This window comes from Lethenteron reissneri, chromosome 38 (assembly GCF_015708825.2).
Source record: "Lethenteron reissneri isolate LAM-NWPU_2019-01 chromosome 38, ASM1570882v1, whole genome shotgun sequence".
NCBI classification, from domain to species: Eukaryota; Metazoa; Chordata; class Hyperoartia; order Petromyzontiformes; family Petromyzontidae; genus Lethenteron; species Lethenteron reissneri.
The window spans coordinates 11,892,241-11,914,054 of NC_083816.1; the positions used below are offsets into that span (position 1 = coordinate 11,892,241).

A 21,814-nucleotide genomic window follows, 5' to 3' on the forward strand; every position below is an offset into this window, starting at 1 on the left:
GAAGTTGCGTGATGCTGCTTTGTGCAGTGATTGACAGATCTCTGTGATGCACGCGCTCGTCGAAGATGTTAAACATTTTTTTTAAATTCATGATCGTCATCATCGTGGCTCAAGCTCGCGTGGAATCCGCGTGTGATTATTGACTTGACGAGAATAATTCGCGACAAAGACGCTCGAGTGTGATTGATGATGGAGTATATTTGTGTTTCAGAAACGCCGATATAAGTAAGAATGTTCGCTCACGCAGTGACGAAGATCGTGACTTGTATTTAACTCAGCGCGTTCTCGACTTAATGTGCGTACGCCCGCTGGTGATATTCACTCGCACGCTTCAATGTTCAAGTGAACGCTCGGTATTAATTTGACCGTTTGACCATCGCCTGTTCATTATTCCTTGCCCCGGTGAGTGAATTCACTCCGTTTCGCGTCAGTGTCTCGCTCACTCGACTATCCTAACGATAACAACTACACAGAGTAACGCCACGCACATAATCAAGGAGGTTCCTGGACATCAAATCACCCTTTTGCGCGTGCCGTATTCCTCGACACACTGCTTGAGGAGGCCCTCACCCAGCAGTGGATTGACCACGGCTCATAGCGACAATGCCGACTCCTCTTATTTGCCCGCAGCCTGCACGCGCTCTCCTCCTGTCTGGTGAGTTCCTCACCAATTCACAGCGAGAGAGAGAGATGGGGCGCTCTTTCCTTCTGTAGGATGATTCCTTCTGTAGGATGATTCCTTCTGTAGGATGATTCCTTCTGTAGGATGATTCCTTCTGTAGGATGATTCCTTCTGTAGGATGATTCCTTCTGTAGGATGATTCCTTCTGTAGGATGGTTCCTTCTGTAGGATGGTTCCTACAGAGCCTCCACGCGGACATCCGTAAGGCGCTCGTGCCGCCCGTCTCGTGATAACGGCCTCGTCTGGACACCTGTCGGGGGGGGGGGTAAAAAGAGCTTTACAGCTCATCGGATTCCTCCCAGTATCAATAAATATCCTGACTGTGTCTCCTGTGCCGCTCGCTGTCTCCGTGCCAAGCGGAGCCGTGACCCGCAGCGCCCTCCGCTTTGCGCACGGGAGGTCAAGTGGAGGAAGCGCTTCGCGCGGCGTCGAGGAGGAGGAGGAGTAGAGGTGGCCGAGCCAGCGGCCAGCGGCCAGCCGCGTCCACGCTGCGGCCCCGTCCACCTCCCCTGGCACGCGGCGGGCGGGCAGCTCAGCGGGGCCCTCAGCCATGGCCAACAACAACAAAGCGCTCACCTTCTCCATCGAACGGATCATGGCGGACACTTCGGACGCGGCCTCGAAGCTGCCCGCGGGGCCCCTGGCGCCACCCTTGCCCTGCGCCTTCCCCGCGGGGTGCGCCGCCTGCCCCGACCTGTGGAAGTACGCGGCGCCGGGCGGCAAGCACCACGACAACAGCCACCACCAGCACCACCACCCCCACCAGCACCACCAGCACCAGCAGCAGCCGTACGCGTCCTGCGGGCCCGTGTGTCTGTCTGGTGGGAAGCTCCTCGCCAGGGCCGGCTCGCTTGTGGATCACGCGTTGCAGTGCGCCAACGGCCAGCAGCACGGCACCACCACCACCACCAACAGCAACCACGACCACCATCACCACCACCACCAGGTGGTGCGCCCAGCCTTTGTGGAGCACCTGCAGCACCTGCAGCACACGGCGAGGACGTTCTACGCCCTCAACTCGTGCTTCGCGCAGCACGCCAAGGCATCCCCCGTGCCGCAGAGCCCCGCGGGGCCACGCGGGGCTCGCCTCGGCTCCACGGCAGCGCCGCTCGCAGCGGCCGACGCCACCAGAGCCTTGGAGGTTCAGACGAAAGTCCAACAACAGCAGCAACAACAACAACATCACCACCACCAGCACCACCAGCAGCAGCAGCATCACAACCATCATCATCATCAGCAGCAGCAAAAGCAGCAGCAGCATCAGCATCGAGAGTGGGTGGAGAAGCCCAAGGCTCACGGAGCCAAAGAGGAGATCCAGACTGGAGGCGACAAGGCGCAGGCCCCCCCCGGATGCGAGTCGCTGTCGTGCGGGCCGCAGTCCCGGGGCGGGGGGCCCGGGAAGAGGCTCGCGTCTGGGGGGGCATTCGCCGGCGGCGGCGGCGGCGTCGTCGTCAGAAGCGTCTCGGGCAAGACGGAGTGTGGCAAGCCGAGCGGCGACAGGAACAAGCTGTTCGCGTGTGACCTCTGCGGCAAGGTAACAACGCGATGTGCGATCATCTCGCTCGGCATGGTGCTCGTCGTCGTTGTTGTTGATGTTGACGATGGTGAGAACCTCTCCTCCGTGGTAACAGCACAGGCCGGAAAGCCACGGGATTCAAATTCACCACCAACCACGTTCACCGTGTACTCTCATTCCGCGTACTCTCTCACCCCGTGTACCCTCACCACGTGTACTCTCACCCCGTGTACTCTCTCTCTGTGTACTTTCTCCCCGTGTACTCTCACCCCGTGTACTCTCACCACGTGTACTCTCACCCCGTGTACCCTCACCACGTGTACTCTCACCCCGTGTACCCTCACCCCGTGTACTCTCACCCCGTGTACTCACGGTCACAGAGGCGAAAGATGTGGAGATGAAACGTAACCAGTGACGGCAGCAGTGTTAGGGTGATCTAACTATTAACTAGTAACTAGCGGTAATGTAACTAGTAATCACAATCAACGTGTTTGGGTTAGATCGCGTTATTTATAAATGTGTCGTAACCCTCCACCACCCGACACGGCCAATCGGCAAAAAGTGTCACGTTGACAAAAGACAAATAGTTCACTGCTTTAGCCCCACACCGGTGTGTTGAAGAGTGAGACCACGACATTTACAGTTTTTGAGTAGTACGACGTTTTGCTGGTAATTGCATCCAGCATCATCGAGCAATTCGCAACTAATCATATTGGTCGCGAAAGCCGACGTGTTTAATGTCACTAGTAGTCTATTACGGTAATGTAAGTGGAAACTAGAGATGATTCGCAGGCATCCTACTCGTAACCAGACATGTATTTATGTAATTTAACAAGTAACTATAGATGTAGTAATGTCATGTGACCAGTGACGATAGGACGTGTTATTGTTACGTAATTAACGACAGACGCATTGAAACTACAAACAGCCTTGCAGCATTGTCGTGAGTTGTGTTTGTGTAGTAACTCGTTACTAGCAGACGCATTCTACAAATGTATTACAGAAATTCGGAGTGATCCATTTATCGATACCCTACCACAACAACAGGGAGACATTGTAAGTAGAACCAATATTTGGGATTGCTAATCCTCGACGCGTCTCCCACGATGCCAATGCGCTTGCTAAACCTCGCGACCCTCCTTTCTGTAGCCTGCGGGACCATCGCTCTCGCGGTATTCGTCACCCCTTGAGAAGAAAGTCAGAGAGACATTACATTATGAGTGGGGTATCTATAAATGGGTCAACCTCTGTATAATTGTAACAGTGAATTGGATATTTAATGTCACGACGACTAACGCCTCGCGTAGTCCTTCACACCCTAGCCGGTGATGTACTTGCTGTGCTGCGTCCAGTGCCTCTGCACCCCACAGGCTGCACGTGCTGTGTGTTGTTGCGTGTGTTGTGTTTGTGTGTTCGCAAGCCGCGTGTGACCTCCAGGCATGTATCCGTCTGTTAAGTTTTGCTACTTAGACTTGGGGGTGGCCCCAGGCTGTTAAAGTGACCTGCAAGAGCCTGCAACGACGTCGCTGCAGCCCGAGGCGGTGCCTTGAGAACGGCACATGCCGGTAGAGAGATACAGCTGCGTTTGTAGCTCCGCGTCGGGTTTCAAAGTGGACATCAGCCACGGTCGATCCGCTGCTGGATGAAGACTTTCCATCAATCTGAAAGTCGTAGGCGCTGACTCGTCGTAGAACTCGACGCGCAGTCGGAGACACGTGACGTGTCACACAGAGACACACGTGACGTGACACACAGTCAGAGACACACGTGGCGTGTCACACAGAGACACACACAGACACACACAGACACACACACACACACAGACACACACAGACACACACACAGACACAAACACAGACACCAACACACACACAGACACACACAGACACACACAGAGACACACAGAGACACACAGCCACACACACAGACACACATACACAGGCACACACAGACAGACACACACAGACACACAGACACACACACACAGAGACACACACACACACAGAGACACACACACACAACAACAACCGCCATTCGCCACTAAGTGGCGGTGACGTCACCACGACGCTTGTGCCAGGCCAAGTGCACCTTGAGGCCACGTGAAGTGTCGAACGCCCGCTGGCAGGAGGTCACGGGGCAGACCCAGGTGCCACGGGTCGACTGACCGAGATGACTGGCTGATGCACCACCTGTGCCCCCTACTGTACCAACTTGCCGTGCTTTAGCCACCCGGCGCTCCGCTCGTTGTTGTGAGCGTCGCTCCTCCGCCCTCCGTTGTTGTTGGAGGGCGACTGCCTCCAACTGCCCAGTAGCGTCCTTCACGAGCCTCCTCCACTGAGGCCGATCTTGACACCGCTGGTACCAGTCATCGGCAAGTCCACTCAGCTCCACGTCCTCCTGTACCACATCACTCCATCTCTTCTCTAGCCCGTGCCGCGCCCGTTTAGCCCCCTCGATACGGCCGAACAAAAGCTGTGTAGGCATGCGGTGGCTAGGCATGCGGGCTACATGACCCAGCCAACGCAGCTTTGCCTGTCGGAGGAGCTCACTGATGGGACTTTGCCCAGATCTTTCAAGGATTTGTGAGCTCCTCACACAATCCAGCCTGGTTAAACCCAGGATGGATCGTAGGCAGGCCAGCCTAAATGTTTCCAACACACACAGGCACACAGGCACACAGACACAGACACACAAACACAGACACACATACACAGACACACATACACACACAGACACACACAGACGAAGGCCCCCCGTGTAGCCTGTGACGGACTGTTGGGGCAAGTGCTGTTGGCGAGCAGCAGCTATGAAGGCCGGCACGGCACACACGAGGGGGCTGGGTGGTCAGCAACCACGCCCGGCCGCCTTTGTCTCCCAGTGACAACGTTATTACGCAGCGCGCACCGGGTACTCGTTTAGAGGCCGAGTCGACCTAGGGGGGGAGGCCCAGGACCGGTTCAGAGAATCGTCGCTGGGTGTTGGCCGTGAGCGGGAATCGAACTCGGGTCGCCGGGTTCATAGCGCTGACCGCTGTAAGACATAAACACATAAACACACGCAGACACGTGTTCGTCTACAACACGTGTTCGTCTACAACAGGTGCTCGCTAACAGCACTTGGGGTCGCTCTGCATGGCGCCGTTGAAGGCGATAGTTCAGTAGATGTTTGTCCTCTTGTGTTTATATCTGTGTGTGTACATTTACGTGCATGATATATGTCGGTGAAACAATATTTATCCGAGTTAAGTTTGCTCAAAGTCAGTTTATCACGAAAGATAATTGCATTTTGGTGTATACCCTACGTGCTGTTTATACATTATACTGCACCTACAATAGGTGTGATAACTCCTGCTATGATGCATTCGCATTGAGTGTTAAATCTGATTGTTATAATACGGATTGCGGTCCCTGCATCGATGTGTATATGTTGTATCACAATCAGGTGTGCGTACTATGTGTATATGACACGCTATGGGAGTATGACGAAGATGCTCTCACGCTAATTGTGAGAAGGCTAATTGGTGCTTGCCTTTGCAATTAATGTCACGCAATTGCGTGATTATCCCACAATACTCTCAGAAGCACCACCACCACCACCACCTCCACGTGTCTCATCGTCATTCGTTGGCCATGCTGCTCCCTGAACCGTGATATCACAAACAACAACAACAACAATATACAGCATATGTTTACTGCTGTGTAACATGTGCTGTATGTATACTGTCCGACGTTTTAGGCAATGGCTCTTCGTCTTCATAGCAGCGATGCGCTGCCAGTAAGGAAGTCAATCGACCATTCGTCGTCATTGCCGAGCGCGTCGACTTTGTTTGTTTTGTACGGGAATGTGGCTTTCGATACACTGGTGTTAATTTAACTATCATTCAGTAAATCTCTGTTTTGTACGGGAATGTTGCTTTCGATACACTGGTGTTAATTTAACTATCATTCAGTAAATCTCTGTTTTGTACGGGAATGTGGCTTTCGCTACACTGGTGTTCATTTAACTATCATTGAGTAAATCTCTGTTTTATACGGGAATGTGGCTTTCGATACATTGGTGTTCATTTAACTATCATTCAGTAAATCTCTGTTTTGTACGGGAATGTGGCTTTCGATACACTGGTGTTCATTTAACTATCATTCAGTAAATCTCTGTTTTGTACGGGAATGTGGCTTTCGATACACTGGTGTTCATTTAACTATCATTCAGTAAATCTCTGTTTTGTACGGGAATGTGGCTTTCGATACACTGGTGTTCATTTAACTATCATTCAGTAAATCTCGACATTAACAAAATACGCACGATCATGTTTCGATCAATACCAATTACGCATCACTCTACGTAATGCGCCAAATGCACATTATCCTAACAACGAAGTAGCACTTGCAAATATTACTCCCGAGTCATGTAATGCTCGTGGAGAGACTGATGTATATGTTGATACATACATCAGTGTGAATGTGGCATTGTGTGTGTGCATAGGTTATCATTTGTAGAGAGATCCTGTCAATAGGCTCTGTTTCAGCAAAGTATTTACCGCGTTTCGTATTCAAAGTCAATGTGTAAAAAATATATACACATACTGAAACAATATAGAGGAATTATACATATTCTTCAATTTCCGTTCCTCGAATGTTTACTAAACCATCGTTGTTTAACAACCGCTGATGAAACACATCACACGATCTTAACCATAACAACAATAAACTCACCACGTGATGTACACAATGATAACCCGCAGACAGAAATAACTTGACTACGATGCTCCCACTGAAGTCGAACTCGCTCGTCGCCTTCACTGAACCAGTGTGGTGAAGTATGGTGAAATACCCCCCTCCTCCTCCCCCACTCGGGGTGAGGGAGGCCATCATCCAGCAGTGGATTTGCCCAAAGGGCTGCACGAGGGTGAAGTCTGTCGACCACGTGTCCCGTCCCCGGCATCACGTGGCCACATGCGGTAGGCGGACATTGCTGCTCGTGGTGGTGGGGGTGCAGGACCTGGGCCTCCCCTAGGTGGACTCAGCCTCAAACGAGTACCTGGTGCCACTGGGGAGACAAAGGCGGCCAGGCGTGTTGCTGGCCACCCACCCCCTCGTGTGCCATGCCGGCCTTCATAGGTGCTCGCTAACAGCACTTGCCCCAACAGTCTGTTCAGCCTATACGGGGGATCTTTGTCTTTGGTGAAGTGTAACGTTAACGCTGATAAGAGGGATGTTTACCCGTGAACGTGCACACTCACCGAGTTCACTTGAGGAGCTGTCACCGAGCCGCGATCCATCTACCGTCAGCCTTCAAGCTGTGAACAGGCATTGTGTAGCTACTCACTACACACACACACCTGGGTGTTCACAGTGTGTAGCTACTCACTACACACACACACACCTGGGTGTTCACAGCGTGCGGCGTGTTACCTGTGAACACACCTGGGTATTGACAGTGTGCAGCGCGTTACCCGTGAACACACCTGGGTATTCAACGACAACAATAATGACATCGACAACAATAATAACAACGACGACGACATTGACAACAACGACACCGACGACAACACGTGGGATGGGAGAGACGTTGTCGTGGAAGTGGCAAAGGGGCCACACACACGCACACAGTGTGCCCCAACAGTCTGTTAAAGGCCATATGGGGGTGGGTGGTATTTGGTATTGGCGTGTACCCCGTGCGTGTCCTCACCATTGTGGTAGTGTCATGGTCAGCGCGCTGGCGCCACGAACCCAGCGCTTGCACCCGACTCAAGAGCCGAATGGCTCACCGGGCTGTACCCTGTCTCAAGGCTACTCGGGGGATCTTTGTCTCTGTGTGACGCGCGCAGGTGTTCAGCGCGCAGTACAACCTCACGAGGCACATGCCCGTGCACACGGGCGCGCGCCCCTTCGTGTGCAAGGTGTGCGGCAAGGGCTTCCGCCAGGCGAGCACGCTGTGCCGACACAAGATCATCCACACACAGGTGCGCGCCGTGACGTGTGTGTTTCAGTGTGTGTGTGTCACATTGTGTGTGTTTGTGTCAGTGTGTGTGTCAGTGTGTGTTTTGTCTTTATCTGAACCGGTTCTGGGCCTCCCCTAGGTCGACTCAACCTGAAATGAGTATCTAGTGCGGTGTGTAAACATCGCCACTGGGAAGACAAAGGCGGCCGGGCGTGGTGCTGGCCACCCACCCCCTCGTGTACCGTTCTGGCCTTCATCGGTGCTCGCTAACAGCGCTTGCCCCAACAGTCTGTTAAAGCTACACGGGGGATATTTGTCTTTGTGTGGGATGAGTGGTCGTGTCGTGGTTAGCGCGCTGCGCTTGGGCCGCTTTTTATCGGCTTCAGCGTCACGCTCCGAATAAAATTGAGCGCCCTTCAATAGCTGCAGACACGAAGCGAGAATAATTAAACATATCACTCGTCATAATGTGGCGTTTGAATGTCTCTACGTTGCGAGATGTTAACTACCTCCCTGATATACAGAAGGTCATGGGTTCTCTCTCCCCGTGGCCGCGTGGATTTTTCTCCGGGTCCTCTGGTTTCCCCCTCCACATTTCGAATCAACGTCACGCGCGTTTAGAGTGTTTGGCTGCTTTAAATTTCCACGCGATGATGATGATGAGCCACTTCGTTGGGCTTTCATTTGTGAGTGCCAGGTCGCTTCTGATTAAAGAGTCGCCGTATAGCTCAGTGGGCCTTAGCTGGTGAAAATTAAACAATTGGTTGAGTTTAGAATTGACCGCGTGTGTTCTTCACGTCGACGTCTGGAGCCCCTCAATGGCACCGAGAGAGGCCACCGTGGGTCGCCACGTGCTCACCACGTGGTGGGTAGCCACGTGGTGAGTTGCCACGTGGTGGGTAGTCACCGTGGGTGGTCACGTGGTGGGTGGTCACGTGGTGGGTTGCCACGTGGTGGGTTGCCACGTGGTGGGTTGCCACGTGGTGGGTTGCCACGTGGTGGGTTGCCACGTGGTGGGTAGCCACGTGGTGGGTAGCCACGTGGTGGGTCGCTGGCTCACGGGCCGGGCAGCGTCGGATGCCCCACACGGGGTCGGTCGCTCTCGCCCGGACGCGACGAGATGAGGGAATTCTGAACATGTTTAACAAACGCATGTTTAAACACATTGTTTTATTTAACTATAATTCATTTCATGTATTCATATAAAATAAAAGTGTATGTTTTATATACTTAATTATAATCGTTATGTACTTTTAAAGGCTATAAGCATAGTAGGATATGCTGATTATTTAACCAACACATGTTTTACACTTACCTTTTTTTTTACTTAACTAAATCATTTACATGTATTCGTGTAAATGAAAGTAATTTTAATCATGTTGTTACAATCGCAATAGATTCTGAGAGGCTAAGCATTACATGAAAAATCGAGTGTTTCCATCCCACCCTTCGCCTCCTCAACACGACGAGTGACACATGGCACGGGGCAGCGAGGAGGGGGGGGGGCTCCGCTGCAGAGGTCACCCGCTGTGGATCGAGACTTGAACTCGAGTCGTCGTCGTGTCCAGCGTCTCGACGCTAACCACAGCGGCGTCACCCGCCTCCACGCGAGCATATTAGCGAGCACGTATCAACGGCGCGACACACACACACACGAACAAGTGAAATACGTGATACATTTAGAAAGGTTGCCTACTCGAAGCGTCGGGATGTTCATGTCTTCTTACGGCGGCAGCTCCACATCGCGTTGTGAGGGTAGAGCCCAGCGTGTCACACGCTGGCAGCAAGCAAGTGCTGTGAGTGATCACAAGCACACAGCGGCGAAGATCCCCCGTGTAGCCTCAACAGACTGTTGGGGCAAGTGCTGTTAGCGAGCAGCACCTACGAAGGCTACCGGCGCTGTGGCAGCACCACGCCCGGCCGCCTTTGTCTCCCTCGTGACGATGTTCACAGACCACAGTAGGTGCGCATTTCAGGCTGAGTCAACCTAGGGTAGGCTCAGGACCGGTTCAAATAAGCGGCTTTTATTGATCGTGATCGGGAATTGAACTCGGGTGGCCGGGTTCGTAGCGCAGTGTACGAACCATTGCGTGTCCAGTACGATATACAGCACACATATACATAGTACACACACACACGTGTACACATATACTTACAGCACACACATATAGATAGTACACATACATACAGCGCACACACACGTGTACACATACATACAGCACACACACGTGCACACATATACATACAGCACACACACACGTACACATACATACAGCACACACACGTGTACACATATACATACAGCACACACACACGTACACATACATACAGCACACACACGTGTACACATATACATACAGCACACATACACGTACACATACATACAGCACACACACACGTGTACACATATACATAGTACCCACACACATACACGTGCACACATATACATAGTACATACACACGTGTACACATATATACATAGTACACACACGTGTACACATATACATACAGCAAACACGTGTACACATATACATACAGCACACACACGCGTGTACAGCACACACACACGTGTACACATATACATACAGCACACACACACATGTGTACACACACACGTGTTCACACACATGTACACACACACGTGTACACACACACACGTGTACGCGTGCGTCAGTGTCGCAGCGTGTCGCTGGTTCAATAAATGACCCCCCCACTCCCCCTAACTACGTAGCCCGCCCCAGGCCCCCCCCCCCGACCCCCCCGGGGCCGATGCAGCTCCGCCGCCTGCACACTCCGCAGCTAAGCGACTGGCATCCGCACAGATACTGCCAAAAATAAAGACAAAGGTCCCCTGCGTAGCCTACATAGACTGTAGGGGCAAGTGCTGTTAGTGAGCAGCACCTATGAAGGCCGACACGGCACACGAGGGGGTGGGTGGTCAGCACCACTCCCGACCGCCTTTGTCTCCCCAGTGGCGATGTTTGCACACCGCACCAGCTACTCTCATTTGATGCTGAGTCGATGTACACAGCCACACGCAGACATGCGTAGGAAGATTTAAAGCTTTCGTGATTCATATTCTTGGTTCTTTCGGTAAAGTCACGTAGAAGGGAAATCATAAAATAATAAAAATAAAACATATTAAGATAAAATTCTCACGACGTTTCGGCCACAACGCAAGCAGCCGTCCTCAGGTGAAGAACAGGGCTATCGGAAAGACAGCGTCTTGTGGCCGAAACGTCGTGAGAATTTTATCTCATTCTGTTTATTATTTATAATTGTATTATTTCCCTTCTACGTGACTTTACCGAAAGAACCAAGACTATGCGTAGGAAGATTCACACATTCAGACGCATGCCTCTAAATGTGTGTTAGCGAGCGCCTCTCACCACCACTCCGATACAACTCGCAGGGGAGGGGGGTGGCGCAGTGGTGAGCGCACTGCGTGAAGTACGAACAGCGGGGACCTGAGTGCCACTCCCGGGACACGGCTAACATCAGTGGCAGCGAGTGGTGTCTGAGCCCGTCCTGCCACTCCCACCAACCCGCATTGACCAGCGGGGTGAAGTATGGTTAGAACAACCCCCGGTCATCCAGCAGTGGATTGTCCACGTCTGACGATGAGTGGATTTCGTTACGACAGACTGCAACAGTTTGTGATAAATTAATAAAAGCTCACACGATCTCCCCACCGGCGTAGCGTGCGCGTGTTGGTGTGAATCACGCGGTGGGGTGGCGGTGATGGCGCTGCGCTACGGATCCTGGCGACCCGAGTTCGATCCACAGCCCCCAGCGCCAGTGACGATTCTCCGGACCGGTTCTGGGTCTCATCCCCCAGGTCTATTCGGCCGCACATCAAGTACGCGGTGCAGCTATGTAAACATCAGCACTGGGGAGACAAAGGCGTCCGGGTTGTCCACACCAACCCCGCTCGTGTGCAGTCCCGGCCTCTCTCGGCGCACGTGGACAGCACTTGCCATGACGATGTGTGCAAGGCTGGAGCGGGCATATTTCTCTGTTACATTAATTGGCAACGTATTTTTAGCCCAACCTGAAGCAAACATTAATGAGTCAACTTTGCTGCGACGCACAGCGCACGATGAGCGGTGGTGTAATTGATTGCTCACAGCCGAGATGCAGCTTGCACATTATCTAGGAAGGAACCGCGCCTAATGTTTGGAATTTACGAACCTCGCATTCAGCAGCGAAGTCACGCTTTTCCTGAGTAAGATGCGAGTGAGACGTGAGAGAGTCGGTGTACATGGTGTGTGCGTGTGTGTCTTCGTTAACTATCGCCACTGGGGAGTCAAATGCGGCCGAGCGTGATGCCGGCCTTCATAGGTGCTGCTACTCGCTGGCAGCACTTGCCCGCAACAGCGTGTCAAGGCTACACGGGGGATCTTTGTCTTGTCTCTCTCTGTCTGTGTCGGCGTGTGAAGGAAAAGCCACACAAGTGTCAGCACTGCGGCAAGGCCTTCAACAGGAGCTCCACGCTCAACACGCACATCCGCATCCACTCGGGGTACAAGCCCTTCGTGTGCGAGTTCTGCGGAAAGGGCTTCCATCAGAAAGGTGAGTTCCGTCTCCGCCTCCACCTCCTCCGCCACCTCCTCCACCTCCTCCACCACCTCCTCCACCTCCTCCACCACCTCCACCACCTCCACCTCCTCCACCACCTCCACCTCCTCCGCCACCTCCTCCGGGTCGGAGGTGCAGGGGCAGCTAGAAGGCGGCCGGGAGGGGCTCCATCAACAGTTGCCCCGCGCTCTGCGGTCCTACATTGGGCTGCTTGGTCACCCCACGGAGTGAGCGTTGTGTACCACGTGGCAGGGGAAAAATCCACGCGTACGACGGGGCCTGGGAGGGTAACATTCTGTCGCCGTGCAGATGGAAACAGATGGAGATTAATCCCACTATCTGTACACTACTGCCATCTCCTGGCCGTGAGATGACAGTACAGTAGTTTACAGTACAGTATTTTACCACACTGGTCGGCAGCGGCTCAAAACACCGCCAGCAACGCGGCGGTGGCGGATCGCTTGAGGTCATTGTGAGGTCATCGTGAGGTCATCGTCAGGTCATTGTGAGGTCATTGTGAGGTCATCTCGCGTCTCGCCCGGAGGGGGACCTCGACGTCATCCGCGCAATGGGGTCCGGGGGTGCTTACCCCCCCCCCCCCAGTGTCCACCCCCTCCAGTGTCCACCCCCTCCAGTGTCCCCCCTCCCCCCCCCCAGTGTCCACCCCCTCCCCCCCCCACAGGGGGAGCACTGTGTGTATGGGGGGGGGGTGCTAGTTCACCAGTGCTCCTGTATATGGGGAGGAGGGGGAGCGGTGGCGCAGTGGTTAGCACATTGTGTGTGTAGGGAGCGGTGGCGCAGTGGTTAGCACATTGTGTGTGTGAGTGTGGGGAGCGGTGGTGCAGCGGTTAGCACATTGTGTGTGTGAGTGTAGGGAGCGGTGGTGCAGTGGTTAGCACATTGTGTGTGTGTGAGTGTAGGGAGCGGTGGCGCAGTGGTTAGCACATTGTGTGTGTGAGTGTGGGGAGCGGTGGTGCAGCGGTTAGCACATTGTGTGTGTGAGTGTGGGGAGTGGTGGTGCAGCGGTTAGCACATTGTGTGTGTGAGTGTAGGGAGCGGTGGCGCAGTGGTTAGCACATTGTGTGTGTGAGTGTGGGGAGCGGTGGTGCAGCGGTTAGCACTTTGTGTGTGTGAGTGTGGGAAGCGGTGGTGCAGTGGTTATCACATTGTGTGTGTGAGTGTGGGAAGCGGTGGTGCAGTGGTTACACATTGTGTGTGTGAGTGTGGGGAGCGGTGGTGCAGCGGTTAGCACTTTGTGTGTGTGAGTGTGGGAAGCGGTGGTGCAGTGGTTAGCACATTGTGTGTGTGAGTGTGGGAAGCGGTGGTGCAGTGGTTACACATTGTGTGTGTGAGTGTGGGGAGCGGTGGTGCAGCGGTTAGCACATTGTGTGTGTGAGTGTGGGAAGCGGTGGTGCAGCGGTTAGCACATTGTGTGTGTGAGTGTGGGAAGCGGTGGTGCAGTGGTTACACATTGTGTGTGTGAGTGTGGGGAGCGGTGGTGCAGCGGTTAGCACATTGTGTGTGTGAGTGTGGGAAGCGGTGGTGCAGCGGTTAGCACATTGTGTGTGTGAGTGTGGGAAGCGGTGGTGCAGCGGTTAGCACATTGTGTGTGTGAGTGTGGGGAGCGGTGGTGCAGCGGTTAGCACATTGTGTGTGTGAGTGTGGGGAGCGGTGGTGCAGTGGTTAGCACATTGTGTGTGTGTGAGTGTAGGGAGCGGTGGCGCAGTGGTTAGCACATTGTGTGTGTGAGTGTGGGGAGCGGTGGTGCAGCGGTTAGCACATTGTGTGTGTGAGTGTGGGGAGTGGTGGTGCAGCGGTTAGCACATTGTGTGTGTGAGTGTAGGGAGCGGTGGCGCAGTGGTTAGCACATTGTGTGTGTGAGTGTGGGGAGCGGTGGTGCAGCGGTTAGCACTTTGTGTGTGTGAGTGTGGGAAGCGGTGGTGCAGTGGTTATCACATTGTGTGTGTGAGTGTGGGAAGCGGTGGTGCAGTGGTTACACATTGTGTGTGTGAGTGTGGGGAGCGGTGGTGCAGCGGTTAGCACTTTGTGTGTGTGAGTGTGGGAAGCGGTGGTGCAGTGGTTAGCACATTGTGTGTGTGAGTGTGGGAAGCGGTGGTGCAGTGGTTACACATTGTGTGTGTGAGTGTGGGGAGCGGTGGTGCAGCGGTTAGCACATTGTGTGTGTGAGTGTGGGAAGCGGTGGTGCAGCGGTTAGCACATTGTGTGTGTGAGTGTGGGAAGCGGTGGTGCAGTGGTTACACATTGTGTGTGTGAGTGTGGGGAGCGGTGGTGCAGCGGTTAGCACATTGTGTGTGTGAGTGTGGGGAGCGGTGGTGCAGCGGTTAGCACATTGTGTGTGTGAGTGTGGGAAGCGGTGGTGCAGCGGTTAGCACATTGTGTGTGTGAGTGTGGGGAGCGGTGGTGCAGCGGTTAGCACATTGTGTGTGTGAGTGTGGGAAGCGGTGGTGCAGCGGTTAGCACATTGTGTGTGTGAGTGTGGGGAGCGGTGGTGCAGTGGTTAGCACATTGTGTGTGTGAGTGTGGGGAGCGGTGGTGCAGCGGTTAGCACATTGTGTGTGTGAGTGTGGGAAGCGGTGGTGCAGTGGTTAGCACATTGTGTGTGTGAGTGTGGGGAGCGGTGGTGCAGCGGTTAGCACATTGTGTGTGTGAGTGTGGGAAGCGGTGGTGCAGCGGTTAGCACTTTGTGTGTGTGAGTGTGGGGAGTGGTGGTGCAGTGGTTAGCACATTGTGTGTGTGGAGAGCGGTGGCGCAGCATCGGCGATTGTCAGTGGCGAGCGACGTGCGAGACCAGTGTGGTGAAGTATGGCCGAGCATTGAGCAGTGTTCACCGCCAGGAGGCGGCGTGGCGGTGATGGGGGGGGGAGGGTGCCTTCACCCAGCCTTGGGATTGACACAGCGATGGAGTAGCTCACGATCCGCTTAAAGGGGCATTCCAATTGCACGCGCTCCCCATTGAAGCGCCTGAGCGCTCCTCTCCTTGACAAAGGCAAAGCAGTCCCGGGAGACGAGTCTCGTTTACCACTCAGCCAACGCAATGAGGTTATGGAAGGCTCCTGGAGACACTCACCGCCTCGACACGTTACACACCCTCGTGAGAATTCGGAAGCGACGCGAGGTTTCGTCTGCTCGGCACCTCCTGGGCGGGAGACGGCTGCCCGCACGGCCTACAGCTGGCGGGGCAGAATTGAGCTGCGAGGTGGCCAGAAGAGAGCAGCCCAGCAATGGATCCTTGAGGTTTGAGCGTTCCTCCAACGCGTGGTGGGTCTGCTCCGGGCACTTTGTTTCCCTTGCACAATGAAGCCATGAATTAGTCATTAAACGTGACATTGGCCCAAGAGCCCTATTGTAATCGACAGTCGATATCAAATCCATAGCGATCAATCGTTGTCATTAGGTCCATTGGAATCACGCGGTGAAGGGAATTGCGACTCTCAAACGCGAGCAGCGTTTCCCTTCTCGTATGTGTACATACAGACATCGTATGTATACATACAGACATTGTATGTATACATACAGACACCGTACGTGTACATACAGACACCGTACGTGTACATACAGACACCGTACGTGTTCATACAGACACCGTATGTGTACATACAGACACCGTATGTGTACATACAGACACCGTATGTGTACATACAGACACCGTATGTGTACATACAGATATCGTATGTGTACATACAGACACCGTATGTGTACATACAGACACCGTACGTGTTCATACAGACACCGTATGTGTACATACAGACACCGTATGTGTACATACAGACACCGTACGTGTACATACAGACACCGTACGTGTTCATACAGACACCGTATGTGTACATACAGACACCGTATGTGTACATACAGACATCGTATGTGTACATACAGACATCGTATGTGTACATACAGACACCGTATGTGTACATACAGATATCGTATGTGTACATACAGACACCGTATGTGTACATACAGACACCGTATGTGTACGTACAGATACCGATCTGCATGCGCACGGCCCTGTGCCAATCCACTGCTGGATGTGTCGGTGTGCCCCGGGATGTAGCTACGACACGGCGATGTTGGTAGTATTGTTATTATTATTTACCATCTATATACTGTACACCTCAAACGAAGCTTCAAATCTATTATACTGGTAGGAACCTCCTGGTTACACCAGCCCACAGGGGATTATTGTGTCCGTCCGTCCGTCGTGCAGGGAGGGGCTGGGTGGGAGGGGCTGGGTGGGGAGGGTGGGGAGGGGCTGGGTGGGGAGAGTGGGGAGGGTGGGAAGGGGCTGGGTGGGGAGGGTGGGGAGGGGCTGGTCACCCCGTGGTGCCCTTCTAAAACTCAACGTTTAACCTACTCACGTCGGCTTGTGCCCGCCCTCACAGTCGGGCAAATTTGCGGAATACACCACGCCGCCGTTGACCCTGGCCATTGACCGAGCAACCCAACGTTCCTACCAGCTCCCTCCGCAGGAATGTGTTAAGACCAGAAGCGGCTGTGGGATGGAATGTTTGGGTCGGACTGTCGGCAGTAGTGGGGGTGGTGGGGAGGTTGACAGAACAATGAATTACACCACGACCATCAGTCAGCCAGTGTCTATCGTCAGTCTGCACGTGCGGTCGCGTGCCTCCAGTTGCTGAGTCGTATGCCAGTGCGCGTTGCTGCCATCCTTCTCGTCTTCGCCACGACCAATCGGTCAGCCAGTGTCTAGTCCCATCGTCACCCACATCAGGCGCATGTCAATGTCAATCCCTATCCTTCATGTTGCTTCACCAAGCGGTGAGTCAAGAGGACAGGGAAAGGCGTCATTTAGACCACGGGAGCTGGGTCACCAAAACGACAGGAGTCGGGATACAATTTGTGTGTGCGTGGCTGTGTGTGTGTGTAGCTGTGTGTGTGTAGCTGTGTGTGTGTGTAGCTGTGTGTGAGTGTAGCTGTGTGAGTGTAGCTGTGTGTGTGGCTGTGTGTGTGCATGAACACGACCTCTAGCAGAATCAATTGGATTGGCGGAAACGTACCACGTGACCCAGGTATTAAATAGGGGTGGAGACGAACGACACGTGGTCAGAACGGGAACGAACAGAGGGGGGAGGCCACGCGGGAGCGGGGCTCCGAGTTGGCACGTGGCAGTGCGTCTCTCTCTCTATATCTGTCCCTTCACGCTGCCTAGCAGTAGCGTGGAGTAACTGTAAGATAAGTTGAATAAAAGACGAATTCCAGAAGTCGCCTCAACGAGCTTTATTACATTGGCACCGACTTTAGCCACGGGATGAAGAAGCGCTTGCACTGAACTCGAGCTCCAGTGATCTTCTTTCACGGCTGATCATGCTGGGCGTAATCCCCAGCGAAACGTCGAACCACATTGTGTGAACATGTTGTTGCTTCCTTTTCAACGTACAAGCGGGTTTGCTGGAAAACGAAACTCTATCGGCACTTGAGCCCTGTGTGTGTGACGACTTCATGTGTCGGCCGCGTCATTCAGCGGTCATTGACACCCTCTGACCCAGCTGTGGGTCAGAACTTCGCGTTTCGTATTTGTGAATTTATAATAAAAATTTGATTTTATATAACAGCATCGTTCATGCAAATTACATCTGAAAATGAATAATATAAAATCCTCTCCAACACACAACCGGCGTGCTGTACTAGTAACGAATTGGCATGTTCTGTTTACGGGACAAACCTTGATAACAAAAAAAGTAATTTGCCGTGTCGGGCGGTAGCGGGTTTAACGACACATTTATATATTTACGCAATCTAACCCAAAGAAACTTGTATTGTGGATATAAAATCCTACATAAGAACATTGCGAACCACATTACCAGTTTGTTGTCCTTCCCCCGCACCTCCGATGAGCACGGCTAACTACGTACGGCACGAAAGAAGTTCAACATAGTAGGAGACACAGCGCGAGACGGAGGGTGAACACAGGCATGCCATGGGTGTCAGAGCGACCGGAGACGCCTTGTAGGCGAGAGTCCACTCATTTTCAGAGGTGGGGCAGGGGGCACTTTTACCCACAAGACATCGCCAGCGTGAAGGCCGCCATACATTGCTCGAAACCATTGGGGGTTTGACAGAACGACAACGCTGGCGGGTGTCGTCACGTGCCGTGTGTTTTGTCGCGGGCCTTGCGGTGAGGAACGCTGCGGTAGGGCATCGTTCATTAACCCCCCGCCGTGTGCCTTGTCTCCCACCTACCTACCTGCCTCGCCGCTGCTGCGCTCGCTCCCAGGCAACTACAAGAACCACAAGCTGACGCACAGCGGCGACAAGCAGTTCAAGTGCAAGGTGTGCAGCAAGGCGTTCCACCAGGTGTACAACCTCACGTTCCACATGCACACGCACACGGAGACCAAGCCCTTCACGTGCTCCTTCTGCGGCAAGGGCTTCTGTCGCAACTTCGACCTGAAGAAGCACGTGCGGAAGCTGCACGATAGCACGTCGCACGCGCTCGCCACCATCGCCGCCGCCGCCGTCGCCGTCACGCCCGAGGAGCAGGACGATTCATCAGAATAATCCGAATCTTTATTTAGACGCTCGTCCAATGACGCGCACTTCCTCTTACAAATCATCACCGCCTCGAGCTTTCCCGGCTGGCTGCTGGCTGGGCTCTTGTCCATCCCAACACTCACTCGGTGGTTCGGGGCTGCTGCGAGCCGAAAGGGGTAACTGGCTGAACTGGAGACTTTTTTGAAACGTATTCTTCCGTGCGACAAATAAACATTGAGTTGAAACGGTGGAGGAAGATGCTCGGAGGACTTCTAATGGATCGCGACACCCACGAGGTGTGAGTAACGAAGACAGGAGACGGACGTGGTTAATTTAAACTTGCTCTAACTTTTCTAACTCCTATTTGTGTAATAATTTCGCCAGATTATTCTAAGAAATCACCGAGAATGTGGAAAACCCCCCCCCCCATCACAATACATATTATCTTACCATTGTACTACACTAGTAGATACTTTGAGCGCTCCGAGTACATGATTGTGAGAAGAGTGTGAAGACAACAACGGTGGCTCTCAAAACACCAATAAACTTAGTTATCCATAATACAGATTTTTGGGGTTGGATCGCGTAAATATATAAATGTGTCATTAAACCCTCCACCACCCGGCACAGCCAACTAGTAAGGGTTGTCACGTAAACAGAACGTGCCAATTCGTCACTAGTACAGCACTAGTGTATAGTGTAGTGTATAGTGTAGTGTATAGTAGTGTATAGTGTAGTATACTAGTACAGCATTAACCGGTGTGTTGGAGAGCCAAGCCACAACATTTACAATCTGAGTACGACGTTTCGCCAGTAATTACAACCAGCTTCATCAGGCGACAGCCAGAATTGCGACGAATTGTCACGTTTTGTTTACGTGACAACCCTTACTAGTTGGCTGTGTCGGATGGTGGCGGGTTTAACAACACATTTATATATTTATGCGCTCTAACCCAAAATACCTTGATTATATGGACATGTTAAACAAACGTGTTTACCCACGAGAGCCACACCGCGTTGGTTGGACACTTCTCGGAGGGCCTTGGCCACGTTGCATTATTTTGACCCGTTGTTTTATTTTGACCCGTTTTTTTTGACCCGTTTTATTTTGAACCATTGTGTTTTATCTTGACCCATCGTTTTATTTTGACCCATCGTTTTATTTTGACCCATTGTTTTATTTTGACCCGTTGTTTTAAGCCAATCGAAGAGTGTTCATGATAAGCGGGAGGAAACTGTAGCCACGAGGCAGCACTAGCGATGTCCGTCAGAGTCTGTCGGGAGCTTCACGAATGTGAGATCCACCAACCTTCGCTTCCTCTATCCACCAGTGGCGGGCTGGCCCATACCACTAGAGGGAGCGCTGGAGTTTGGCCTACTCTTCCACGCTTGGCAAACATCTTAGGAGGAGGTTGGGGGTAACCCACATTTGACCACGCCACACGTGACCTACAGATATAACTCGTCAAAAAGAGCAGCAAATTGTGTGCCGGCGTCATGCTCCACATTTGCGAAATTATAAAGTTATTGTTTTACAACGCAAATTACTTCAATTGGGATTACACGCGGCAGAAAACGTGGCCCGCTAGTGGCAGAATGATTGCCCACGTGCAGGCCCCGTGCACAGGTAGAGCTGCCAGTGGGGGTGCCCTTTGCATGGCTGGGATGGGATGCGATTTTAAAGGCGCAGGGCGGTGCCGAGTTGGTTTAAGCTCGCGCCATATAAACGCAAAGACGATGACGATTGTTGTTGTTTGTTGTTTATTGTTGTTGTTTAACTTGGTGCGTGAATTCACTTGCGGTGCTGCCTCGTTGGCTCCACACGACCCGTGTGTGTGATGGTCACGTGGTTTAGCCTTGTCTGCCCGGATAGGTTGTTATATTTTCCACAAAGGTCACGAGTTCAAATGAATGAGGAGCGTTGCATCAAAGGTATTTGTGTATTTTATTGGTCGATTATATTGATGGTGTGTGGCGGCTAACAATGCCTCGAAGTTTCAAACTATTTGCAACTTTGTGTGTGTGTGTATATAATGTGTACATTATAACGATGTTACGAAGCGCAATGTGTATAATGGTGTAATGTATGATAATATTGTATCGTTACTTTGGAACATTGATCTTTCTGGCACGAAGCAGTGTCCCTGTAGGCCAATGCGTGTCTTTGCAGACATGGACAAAGAACATCGATTGTTTAAACGTGAATCACTTAAATGATGACCTTTCCTCGTCTCGGGGTTGTCCGTCGCTGTACGGAACTTGATGGTTTTTTAAAGCGCAAGCATTATGGTGTCACCTGACATCGACTTTACAGCAAACGTGTTGACACATTTAACGATTATACAGCATTTCAGACAAGTATTGAACTCGTCGGCTTTCGCGACCAGTATTATTCATCATGAAGGTTTTTGGGTTAGATCGCGTTATTATGAATGTGTCGCAACCCTCCACCACCCGACACGGCCAATCAGTAAACAAAGTGTCAGGTTGACAAAACGCCAATTAGTTACAGTACTTCTTCAGCCCACCGGTGTGGTTGAAGAGCGAAACGTCGTACTAGTCAAATTCTAAACATTGTGGATTCACTCTTCAAA

General features: G+C 52.5%; 1 protein-coding gene across 1 annotated transcript; it reads left to right on the plus strand.

The window, feature by feature from the left end:
* The first annotated feature begins 1,232 nt into the window (after positions 1 to 1,232).
* LOC133351805 (fez family zinc finger protein 2-like) lies at positions 1,233 to 19,975 on the plus strand. The gene is made up of 6 exons (XM_061567338.1): positions 1,233 to 1,401; positions 1,743 to 1,823; positions 1,990 to 2,216; positions 8,026 to 8,160; positions 12,578 to 12,710; positions 18,964 to 19,975. Exons 1-6 carry the CDS (start codon positions 1,233 to 1,235, stop codon positions 19,245 to 19,247), a joined length of 1,029 nt encoding a protein of 342 aa, XP_061423322.1. The 3' UTR covers positions 19,248 to 19,975.
* Positions 19,976 to 21,814: the final 1,839 nt, after the last annotated feature.

What these genes read in the sequence shown, in the direction of transcription:
- LOC133351805 (XM_061567338.1), top strand. Translation starts at nt 1,233, where the DNA reads ATGGCCAACAACAACAAAGCGCTCACCTTCTCCATCGAACGGATCATG. An exon ending in ACGCCACCAGAGCCTTGGAG is followed by an intron (nt 1,824 to 1,989) that starts GTTCAGACGAAA and finishes ACGGAGCCAAAG; the next exon opens with AGGAGATCCAGACTGGAGGC. An exon ending in ACAAGATCATCCACACACAG is followed by an intron (nt 8,161 to 12,577) that starts GTGCGCGCCGTG and finishes CGGCGTGTGAAG; the next exon opens with GAAAAGCCACACAAGTGTCA.